This window comes from Bidens hawaiensis, unplaced genomic scaffold (genome assembly GCF_021521415.1).
Source record: "Bidens hawaiensis isolate Kalapana, Puna unplaced genomic scaffold, B.hawaiensis_p1.1 tig00001236_1, whole genome shotgun sequence".
Taxonomy (NCBI): Eukaryota; Viridiplantae; Streptophyta; class Magnoliopsida; order Asterales; family Asteraceae; genus Bidens; species Bidens hawaiensis.
This window is the reverse complement of record NW_027491070.1, coordinates 3,486,979-3,499,051: the sequence shown is the minus strand read 5'-3', so window position 1 is coordinate 3,499,051 and position 12,073 is coordinate 3,486,979. Positions and strand designations below refer to the sequence as shown.

The 12,073-nt window shown below is 35.8% G+C and overlaps 3 protein-coding genes and 1 pseudogene across 3 annotated transcripts; 1 reads left to right on the top strand and 3 right to left on the bottom strand.

Annotated features, from left to right (window-relative positions):
• Window positions 1-1,711: 1,711 nt before the first annotated feature.
• On the bottom strand, window positions 1,712-3,360 carry LOC143566690 (putative xyloglucan endotransglucosylase/hydrolase protein 26). Its single transcript, XM_077053321.1, has 5 exons — window positions 3,252-3,360; window positions 3,059-3,159; window positions 2,729-2,834; window positions 2,277-2,542; window positions 1,712-2,044 (listed from the first exon to the last, which is right to left on the bottom strand). The coding sequence occupies exons 1-5, from the start codon at window positions 3,358-3,360 to the stop codon at window positions 1,712-1,714; spliced, it is 915 nt and encodes a 304-aa protein (XP_076909436.1).
• Window positions 3,361-5,340: 1,980 nt separating this feature from the next.
• On the bottom strand, window positions 5,341-5,737 carry LOC143567860 (uncharacterized). Its single transcript, XM_077054158.1, has one exon. The coding sequence runs from the start codon at window positions 5,730-5,732 to the stop codon at window positions 5,346-5,348; it is 387 nt and encodes a 128-aa protein (XP_076910273.1). The 5' UTR covers window positions 5,733-5,737; the 3' UTR covers window positions 5,341-5,345.
• A 3,005-nt stretch (window positions 5,738-8,742) lies between these two features.
• LOC143567851 (E3 ubiquitin-protein ligase ATL42 pseudogene) lies at window positions 8,743-9,796 on the top strand (annotated as a pseudogene).
• Window positions 9,797-10,536: 740 nt separating this feature from the next.
• On the bottom strand, window positions 10,537-11,681 carry LOC143566683 (putative xyloglucan endotransglucosylase/hydrolase protein 26). Its single transcript, XM_077053310.1, has 4 exons — window positions 11,510-11,681; window positions 11,309-11,409; window positions 11,034-11,227; window positions 10,537-10,945 (listed from the first exon to the last, which is right to left on the bottom strand). The coding sequence occupies exons 1-4, from the start codon at window positions 11,679-11,681 to the stop codon at window positions 10,537-10,539; spliced, it is 876 nt and encodes a 291-aa protein (XP_076909425.1).
• Window positions 11,682-12,073: the final 392 nt, after the last annotated feature.

The window sequence follows — 12,073 nt, the reverse complement described above, 5'->3', positions numbered from 1 at the left end:
CGCGACACCATGTCCTCCGGGAGGTAAAGCTCCATGTCCTCTAGGAGGCAAACCTCCATGCCCTCCGAGTAGCAACACACAATGCCCACCCGGAGCATCATGCCCTTCGGGAGGCAACACTCCTTGTACGTCGAAAGGCAATGTTCCATGCCCTCCTGGAGGCAAAGCTCTTTGCAATCCAGAAGGCAACACTCCGTGCCCTTCTAGAGGAAACACTTCTGTACCAATTCTCTGTCCTCAAGGAAGTAATGTACTATGCTCTTCGGGAGGCAAAACTCCTTACCCTCCTGGAGGTAACGCTCCTATACCAGTTCCTTGCCCTCCTGGAGGCAACGATCTAAAAGCACCTCCTTGCCCTCCAATACCTAAACATGGTCCTTTCCCTACAGGAAGTGACGATCCAGAAGCACCTCCTAGCCCTCCGATACCAAAACCATGTCCTTGCCCTCTTGGAGGTAACGATCCAGCCACACCTCCTTGCCCTCCGGCACCAAAACCATGTCCTTGCCCTCCGGGAGGTAACGATCTAGAAGCACCTCCTTACCCTCCGGCACCAAAACCATGTCCTTCCCCTCTAGGAGGTAACAATCCAAAAGCACCTCCTTGCCCCCCGGCACCAAAACCATGTCCTTGCCCTCCAGGAGGTTACGATCTAAAACTAATTCCATGCCCTCCATGAGGCTGTGATATATGGCCTAAAGAACCTTGTCCCGACGATCCTGCATGTAAATATCCAAAGATTCTTGAAGTAACTCCCGGATATTCTAAAGCCTAGGTGGGGTAAAGATGAAAAGGCTAAATAGATTATATATTAACATCATCAAAAAAATAGTTTTAATCATATACCAATAGCTGATAATATGTGTTAATCTTCAATTCAATATCTTATTACATTAAGATGTTGATATAAAATTGTGACACTCACTCAATTTTGCTATGCACATCAAACATGATGTACGAGTTAATATGTAAGCTTGTAAATTAATAATAGTACTCCAACACCCGTATTCCATCAATCGAACAAGTATCATTTTATTCATGAATCTTGACACTGTAGGCGTTGTCACCGTTGGCCAGACTGTATAAAAAACGTATAGAAAAACTGGAATTTATTTTTATGATGAACTCCGTCCAAAGAGTCTTTCATGCTAATAAACAGCTTTCTTTAGTAGGAATAACCGTAGCAACCAATAAGTTGGGGTTGGAGAAGATCTAACACTATCAAAAGATTGTGATTCGTCACATTTGGATATGCCACTACTCGAGTTATATATTAATTCAGGTTCGTGTTATATATTATTCAGGTTATATGGTCTATAGTAGTTGTAATTCACAAACACGAATACCGAATTAATAAATCAAACTCGAGTGAAACAAAAGAATCTTGAAATGTTGAAATAAATTGGAGTTTAACAAAAAGAATAATCTTCAAGGCTTGTATAGTCTAAAGAATTTAATTCACAAACACGAAGTGAGACACCAAATTAAAATCTCAAACGAGCAAGAATTAAGAGGAAAACAACACTTGGGTTTGGAACAAAGAAATCTTGAAATAAATTTGAGTACAATGAAAGGGAATTGTTGATAAAATTTATTTCAAGATGAACCTTTCATTGTACTCAAATTTGAGTACAAACGGGTGTTGAAAGGTTTCTTACATATACATACAGCAAACTGGAAACACGTTTGAATTGTTGAATATTTGCTTTGGTTAGTATTGTGGTTTAGAACATTCGGGTGCCATCTGTCCATTAAAGCGCTTGAAATCCGTACAGTAGTTGTAGATCATGTAGTTATCTCTTACCCATTTCATTTGACCTTGTTGCCTGAAACTCAACTGTTGATAAACAGGAGATGTCCACCAGTTGGCCCGAGAGGGAATGGCATATTGGCTAATGCTAACCGGTCCGTTCCACTTACAAGCTCTAGCCCTGAACCTACGGTAGTAAGCCTCAAAAGGTGCAGAAGTCCAGTCGATTTTTACTAGCCCACCTCTTGTTGTTGGTTCAGGCCCTAATGAACACACACGCACAACACCCGTTTGCTGTATGTATATGTAAATATGCAGTGAATATATGAACAAGGAAGTTTGAGAATGTTTTCTATTATAATATCAAAAGAAGGTACATTGTATGCTAAAACAAATGAGGCTTTATATAGCCTCACATACTTGAACGTGGGTTTAACAAAAACAATAAACTACTAATATTTATCCTAAAGTAATGGTAAACTCCATGACCTATTCTCCAGGCTTAAACTTGTACTATCAAACGTACACTTCCACATAAATCGGATAACCTCAACAACTCCATTAATATTAAAACGTGCATATTATTATTAACCCATTCCATTAACCGTCTTTGACCCGATAACGTGCTGACCCATGAACCGTAAACGAACCAGATTAACCCCAACACTTGTTGCCCAGTTGTCAGCATTCCACAAACTGGAGTAGACTCGCATCCCTTGTTGGTTAGGGTATGCAATCCCTTCACTCTGATAGTTTCTGAAGACTCGAATAGGCACACTATCAACATACCATCTGCAATATATATATACATTGACAAGTAGTTAATATAAATTCAAGCAACTCTTTGAAATCATGAGGAATAAAATGGTGCTTAGTCTCGGTTTACTCACACAACTTCGGTTGGATTCCAATGAATTGTATAGTTGTGATAATTGGCGGTGGGATCAAACCATAATTTGAATTATTGCTCTCGGTTGCCCTGTCCTTGGGTGAAAATATTTGTGTGCACCGTGTAAGGCTCTCCTGTCGAGTTCCCCAAGAACTCAAAGTCGATCTCATCATGTTTTGCACCCGTTGAAGATAACTGTCACAATCAAACATATGAATACATATCGTTCTCAGTATTCATAACCTATGAAGTATTACTGATAATACGTTGTTGCACTTGCTAGGGTTTATTGTTATAATGTTTAGAAGATATTATTTGTTTAAATTTCATTTATAATCATCCTCATTGTATCTCTATATGTAGTTGATTAATAATATATAATTTCTTACGAGTTTTTCATTATTCTATTCTACACTTACGTAATAAGCTGTCACCGTTCCAGCCGAGTTCCCTGGAACCAACTTGATTAGCATTTCGATGCTTCCAAATAAGAAGGTCCTCTTGGATTGGATACCAGACCCTGCGATTAAGTTTGAAGATCAGTTTATTATTATACAACATAGGAGCAAAACATATACTCAAATCTATAGCGAAAAGATTAAATCTTTATACCGGAAGTTTGGTCCAAAACAAGGCGGAGGTCGTCACCATTGCCAAGAATGGAGGAATGGTGAGCACCCCAGTTGAAATACATGCTTTTTGGGAAGTTTGCATTAACCATGGATTATTGGAATGCTATTGCAAACACAAAAACCGCCATGAATGAAGCTCGAGAACCCGCCATTTTCAAACTATAATCAATGGTTCTCTTGGTTGAGTTGTTTGTTGTGTAGTTATGGTTTTTGTTTGTCATATTTATAGCTTGTGTCCAACAATGATATTGTGGCTGACCATGATGTTTTGTCCCACTATTCTTTTGACTTTGTTTAATAACTCATATTGACTCCTGGATTTTGACAACACATATGCTCTAAAGCTGGGAATAGAATTTAGTAGTGGAGGTTGCACCCCATAGAAAATAATTACGTCAATAAACTTATTATTATTGGGTTTTTGTGTTAATATATATTTTTATGAAATTAAATATATATATATATATATATATATATATATATAAATATGAAGTAAAATTATTTTCTAAACAGTAAGAAATCTTACAAATTGAATTACCAACGAGTGTAACCGACAGCGAGTTCCCACAGATTACGCCGTCCTCCTATAGCTAATATGTTTTACGTATGTTCAGCTTTAAAGTCAGAGTTTACGTATGTTTAATGCATTGGCAAATTCTGTATCTAAAATGTGGTTGATTGTAATAAAAACTCTTCCGCTTGCAAGTAAAAACATTTTCCCTTTCTATTACGGTAAAGTAGCTGGCCACCGGACGAGTATAAAACTCTAATACAATTACACACATTTTGGTTCTTTTGAGTTTCAAAAACCTTTTGATTAAACTTCCACCAAATTTTAGCTCTTTTTCTAAAACAAGTAATAATGTTTTTATTTTGAATTCAAATAAAAAAAGACACTTATTTTATTATTTTGTCATTATGCCATAAAAATCCTCGGTCACTGGACGAGTATAATATTGGTTTATAACAGCTTTCGTCCGAGAAAGTAAAGGACCATATCGTCATTTCATGTCAAAAATCTCACACCACCACACAACACCATCGGCCACCACCACCAAAATCGCCATGGAAGAAAAAGGGATTCGTTATGAGTACAAAGATCTATAAAAGTTCATCTACTCGTTCATAATATACACAAATCAATATGTGAATACCTAAACATTCTAGAGTACATCGATTAGCGCTGAAGCAATCTATTGCTTCAATTCCTTCTGATTCACACCCACAAGCACAAGCTAGAGATACATTTCAAAACCCTTAAATCGAAGCATCATAAAGTATTATGGATCACACAGTGGAGCAAGATCAAGAAGACGAAGATTTTAGCGGAGATATACCAGATGAAGGTGAAATTGACGCTGATATTGAGATGAAGAGGAGCGAAATGGAAGGCAACGATTAGTCAAAAACAATAACCCCAATGTCTGCATTATGCTTCTTTCAATTTATGTGTTATAATTTTGTTCATTGATGCTATGTAAACTAACCTCTATCATGCTATATAATCTTTTGATTTTTGAAAAATCACGACTTGTAGGATATGAACAAGAGATTCAAAAGACGATAATACCCCTCACGTGATTGGGCCTTAACACAATCGAATATGTGTACCAAATAGTCAAATACATTACTTGCATTGATAAAGAGGTGCACAAACCGGGTAAGAATCAGTTCAGAGTAAAGTCCAACAAAAGTAAAAACCGAGTTGAGTAGGAACCGGTTCCGGGTATACTCGGATATTTGGCCGGGTTTTGACTGGATTTTCCGGGTTGGGTACAGCTCCGAGGATAAATCTAATACCAGATGGTACCCTCAGGTCGTGTACAAATAGAAATCAATTCCGGGTCGAGCCCACCGGGTATTTTGTGCACCTTTACATTGACATATGATTTAGAAGTAGTACCTAATAAAAGTAATAATGCATGCGTGACAAATGAGACTTCAAATCCACATATAGATATAACATACATCAACCACGAAACCAAACAAAATTACAATTTTAACCCCAAACATAACATTATCTCAATTCTCAAACAAGCATTTCATCAAACGCCTGGTGTGCAACATATCAAACTCAAACAACACAAACATAGACACCAAAAACAATCAAACCCGTACCAAACAAAGTCAACCCAACACGGGTCTCTTCACCCAGCACCATCCCAACCACCGCCGTGGCCGCAAACGTGGTGGCATTGGTAACCGGAACCGCAAGAGAGATGGGCGTGTTGTTTAATATAGCAAAGAAGGTGGCGGAAGCTGACAGGTTAATGATGAATGGAAGAGAGTATTGCCAGATTAGTAAGAGATTGAACCAGTCAATCAGGGTTTTGAGAACTGGGTTTTTGTGGGTTGAGGGTGGTTGTTGGTCGGAGATAAGTGCGCCTCGACGCATTAAGGCGTTTGTGGCGCCCCAGATTAAGCCCACTGTTATCATCTTCTCCACGTCTCCGATTACCATTTGGCTGATTTTCAGTGTTTGGTGATTGATGAGAGGTCCAACTGAATATAGTTATTTACGAATATAGACAGTGAACAAAATGTGACCGGTTAATATTGATAAAATGTCTGGAGTGGTTCGGTACAGTTTTGGATTAAAATCAAATCAAAAACAAAAACTCGGGTTTTAGATATTTTGAAACCGTTTGGTTTCGGTTTTTGTTTTGGTTCAGTTTGGGTTTTCCTATTTGAGCTTGAACATTTTAGACTAAAAAAAGCTGGTTAACAATAATAAATTTATGAATAAATAATTTTGTTAGTTGACCGATAAACTATTATACATTTGATAAAAAAATATTTAAGTTAGATCTTTATTAAATTCTTATAAATTAGTTAAATGAAAAAATAAGAATTTTGGAATGTGGTTCGGTTTTTATTACATGCAAAACCAAAACCGAACCGTTAGTTCGGTTATTACAAAAACATAAAACCTGGCAATCGGTTTTTGTTTCGATTCATTTTTTTTGGTTTATTCGATTTATAATCGATTTTTTCGGTTTCTTGTACGCCCTTTCTTATATGTTCACCTAAAACTTGTGGACTTGATCATTACTTGATGAGATTTCACACAGGTATCTTCCATATGTCCAAAAAATCTCGTCGGAAGCTAAAACAATCTCGTCACACGCCAAAATAAATATCGTCGGAAGCCAAAACTAAATCTCGTTGAACGCCAAAATAAATCTTGTCGGAAGCCAGAATAGTCTCGTCAGATACCTAAATAATCCTGTCAGCTCAAGTCAACTTTTTTGGAAAAACTAGCGACCCGCCGGTTTATGACATGTAGCGGTATCTGATTGATTAAAAATCTCGTTTGATTGACGAGCTTTAGGGTGAACCTTATAGGAATTGTTTGATCAATTGAAAATTTTATAGGGCTTGATAAAAAAATGAACATTTTAGTCATTTTCCTTCATAAATAAAGCCTCAAGGTTACTAGATAATTAAGAAAGGTGTTCAGTTTTAATATTGTGAAGACACGTAATTAGAAACCCAAAGTATGTTATTGTTGAAAGGTATTTTTCAAATTCAATATTGTTTCTTTCGTCATAGCAGAACGTATGATTCACGAAATAATATTTATTTTGGAAAATATTAGTGTATACGTTTTATTTGAAAAACTAATAAATAAATTGTTTCATATAGCGAGTGTCCGACCCCTAGTATGTCAACTTGTGGGATCAGTTAAACTTTTTAATATAATTTGTGGGATCGTTAATAAAACTTTTTTTCTAAAAGCTAGAGTTTAAATATATCAATTTCGGATGTAAAAACTTATCAGAAAATTATATGGTGTTATGGTTTCTGTGTTATTACGATATATATATGTACGAAGGTAAAAAATAAAAATCTTAATAGCAACTTTAGCATGATCACTTGTAAGACTTTCTTCCATGTAAGAATGTGAGATTCTCAGCGCGCATATAATACAGAGGAGATATGATGAAATTAAGAACCCGTGATGAATTGTGTGGAGAGAGAGAGAGAGGAAACCGCGGGGTAGGACGGGTGGAGGGTTGTGATTAACACCCGTACATTACATGATCACGTGTTGCGTCCAGCGGCGAAGCTTGGACGAGTGTCGGGGGGACTCAAAATGTATTAAAAAAATCATAAACGAGGGGGACGGCTCAAATTTTTTGTCGAAAACGGTAAATTTAAACTACGTATAAAACTTTCGAGCGAAAAACGGATACATTTACACCACTGCGAAAAAAATAGGGAGTTTTCGGGCGAAAACGAGTAAGTTTACACTACGTATTAAATTTTCGGGCGAAAAACGGATAAATTTACACTACTGCGAAAAAAATAGGGAGGTCGGGCTCAAATTTTCGGGTGAAAACAAGTAAGTTTACACTACATATTAAATTTTCGGACGAAAAACGGACACATTTACACTACTGCGCAAAAAAACAGGGGGGCGGGGCCACCCCTAGCCCTAATGAAACTTCGCCATTGGTTGCGTCAAATATACTCTAAAGAATAGTAGAGTGATGCAGTTTCGTAAGCGATCAATGGCTCGAGAGACTCATAATTAATCAAGACGATAAAAACGAACCAAAGGTTCCAAAAACAATGTTCTTTTATATAAACTTAAACAAAAACTGACTAACAAATAAACCATAACACCCTATTTATACTAAAACGAAAAAAAGATAAACATGAAAACTAAATAACATAAAATAATAAAAAAATATTAAATTCTGAATTCAAATTAGGAGATATCCTGCATGTTACACACATTTATGGTTTGTTACTTAGTTATATAGTATTACAATTTTTTTTTTTGAAATTAACGCTCCTTTTATATTTCATAGAAACATCCAAACGATTTACAATGAAGTAGCAGGTAAGCGGGCAACAAGCTGCGCCGCAACCCTCTTTTGAATAGCAAACACAATCCGACTAAAAACAAAGTTTTTCATTCTTATTACAATGAAAAATATATAGTATATTTAAAAATAATTTGTGAAGAAGAGCACAGGCATTTAAACATTATTGATGCAACATATTTTTAAATTAAGAGTAAATTACTAGATTGACTTATCTTCAGGTCAAAATTGTAATATTTATTCTTTTAAGAGCGTCCACATTTGGTTCTCTATCTTGCTCATGTTATTTCTCAACAAATAAAAGATAAAAACTATATTAATAATATTTACATCAAAGTAAATGTGTGCTCAATCATCAAAATATGATAATCTTTAGAACACTTGGAATTTGCATAAAACTTTCTTTAAGGTAATATTATTATTTATATAAGAGTAGGTAAAGGTGTACAACTAAAAACTTGTTTTGTTTATTTGAAGTTTCATAATCAGATAAATTAACAAGTCTAAAACTAAACATAAGTCATTATAGTCGTCGTTCACAAGATTTAAAATTAAAACTTCGTGTGTCACATGATATAAAATAAACCAAACAAATGTTAATTAAACAACACATAACCCTCTTTGTACAACACCAAAAAAAGAAACAAACAAAAAGAAGAACAAACAAACCATGAATTGTCTTCTTCTCATCATCATATATCTCATCTTCATCATCTCCTCTAATCCAACAAAATCACAATCTTCATCTTCTTCTCAAACTGATGGTACTTCAAAGTCATCTAATTCCGACACCGGTTTCGAACCAAGCCTATCAGTTGTCATAGGAGGTCTTGCCATCATTTTGTCATTAGCATTCTTACTTTTGGTCTACATAAAATACTGGCACAGCCCATCTTCTCTTCAGTACTTGAATCAACAAAACTTAGGTCTAATACCACAATCAGTTCCTAGGGTTTCGGGTATTGATAAAGCCCTGATCGAATCACTCCCCATGTTCCGGTTTTCAACATTAAAAGGATCACGAAACGGCTTGGAATGCTCTATTTGTTTGTCCAGATTTGAAGATATTGAGATGCTACGATTGTTGCCCAAATGCAAACACGCTTTTCACATCGATTGTGTGGACCGATGGCTCGAGAAACACTCGGGTTGTCCACTTTGTAGGTGTGAAGTAAGCCAAGAGGATGTGACTCTTTTTGCATCTTCTACTAGTTTTAGGTTTTTAAACAATCAATCCACCGGTGAAGGTTTAAACTTGGAGTTGTTTGTTGAAAGAGAAGGATCTACAAGATTTGGAAGTCGAAGAAGTGTCGAAAAGATCGAAGAACCCGAGTATGATCAAGAGATCTTGCACAAGTTTAATCATAGGATAATAATATTTGATTATGATCATGATTTGATGGGGAAGAATAGATGGAGTAATTTAAGCTCTTCTGAGATGATTACTTCTTTGTCAAGCAACGAACTGAAATCTGGTAAACATGTTGAGAATCGATCGATGTCGGAGATTATAGTTCATCCAAGATTTCTTGGTGTTGAAGAATCAAGTAATAATAAGGAAGCTAATTGTGGTGGAAATAGTGCTAAAGAAGAAAGATTAAAGATATTATGGGAACCTATTGCTAGAAGAACAATTCAAATGTTTTCTAATAGAGATCAGCCATCACAAGTTAACACAAGTTCACAAGTTTAAGTTAGATCTAAAACAAAGTTGTATAACATATAATATATTAGTAGGAAATAGTATTAATGTATCTTGTTCCTTGCACGTCTTTTTCTGTATTTCATTCCTAGATTAATTAGATCTAATCTTTAAGATAATATTTAAAGGCATTTTACTACAAAATTATGAAAGTCAAATTTATTAGTATTTGATAGGAGTGCCCGCTTTAAACACAGCATGAAAATAATCAGTTTTTGGAATTGTCACATCTAATTAACATTATATTAAATAAGTTGGGTTGGGGTTGACCTTTACTTACGCATGTCAGCCCGTCAATCCGTTTAATGAAACATGTCGACCCACCAAGTTAATCAGTCGGCATGGGCTGCACAACTTTAAAGATCATGTTAAGGACGATGTTTTGTATTATATAATTAACAATCATACAGGTTGAATTCTACTAAACTTGTTGAATACGATCGATTTTAAGTGAGTTTGGTTTCTAATTATTTTTGCATAACTCGAATTTTGTAGATTGAGGAAATAACGGTCAGTCACGAGCACTTGATACCAAGTATCGTGTAAAAGTTATTTGGTACAAAAATAATGTAAAGGTTACAACATTTATGAATATTTAGAATACAAAGATAAAAAAATGAAATGCAAAGCATAGAAATTGAAATAATGAAACACAATGAAGTACTAATGAGTTATTGCAATCAAATATCAAATCCTCAACAAACTGGAAACAAGTTTGAATCTTGCTTAGGTTAGTATTGTGGTTTAGAGCATTCGGGTGGCATCTGTCCATTAAAGCGTTTGAAATCCGTACAGTAGTTGTAGATCATGTAGTTATCGCGCACCCATTTTAATTGTCCTTGTTGCCTAAAGCTCAATTGTTGGTAAACAGGAGATGTCCACCAGTTGGCCCTAGAAGGAATGGCACATTGGCTGATGCTAACCGGTCCGTTCCACTTACAAGCTCGAGCCCTGAACCTACGGTAGTAAGCCGCAAACGGTGCAGAAGTCCAGTCGATTTTAACTAGCCCACCTCTTGTAGCCCAGTTGTCAGCATTCCACAAACTGGAGTAGACTCGCATCCCTTGTTGGTTAGGGTACGCAATCCCTTCACTTTGATAGTTTCTAAAGACTCGAATCGGCACACTATCAACATACCATCTGCAATACATTAAAAGGTAGTTAATAACTCAATATATAATCAAACTATTGTTTAACAATAAAGATTAAAATAGTGCTTAGTACTCACACAACTTCGGTTGGATTCCAGTGAATTGTGTAGTTATGATAATTGGCGGTCGGGTCAAACCACAATTTGAATTGTTGTTCTCTGCTACCTTGACCTTGGGTGTAAATATTGGTGTGCACCGTGTAAGGCTCTCCTGTCGAGTTCCCCAAGAACTCAAAGTCGATCTCATCATGTTTTGCACCCGTTGAAGACAACTGACACAAACCATAATATCAATATACATAGTTCTTATTTTTAATATGTATATCTAACAAATATTTTGTTGTTGCACTTACATAATACGCCGTTACAGTTCCAGCCGAGTTCCCTGGGACCAACTTGATAAGCATTTCAATGCTTCCAAATAAGAACGCCCTCTTTGATTGGATACCCGATCCTGTAATTAAGGTTGAAGTTTCATATATTGTTATGTAACATAGAAGCAAAATTTACTTAACATTCTTTGATAGAAAGTTATAAAAGTCATATATTTATACCAGAAGTTTGGTCCAAAACGAGGCGAAGGTCATCACCATTGCCAAGAATGGAAGAATGGTGAGCACCCCAGTTGAAATACATGCTTTTTGGGAAGTTTGCATTAACCATGGAGTATTGGAATGCTATTGCAAACACAAAAACAGCCATGAACAAAGCTCGAGAACCCGCCATTTTCAAAATAATCAACAGTTCTCTTGGTTGTAATTATGCTTGTGTTTGTGTTTGTGTTTGTGTTTGTGTTTATGTTGTTCTTAATGCCTTCCTTATATAGCCTGTGTCCAGCATATGTACCTGCCCATGATGAATCCTGTTGTATTCCATTGTTCTTTTGACTTTGTTAATAACATATATTGACCTAGCTAGTTTGTTTGACAATTGGTGTACTTGTCATTTCAAGTATCATCCATGTTTTTATGTACTTATCATTTAAACATGATGAATCCTCTAGTGTTCCACAGTTTTATGTTTCTATGCTAATTTTTCTTTATAATTTTAACGTTAGAAAGTAATGTGTTTGTGTTTATACGACTCTTGGAGTTTTTGATCCATTTTTAAATAGATTT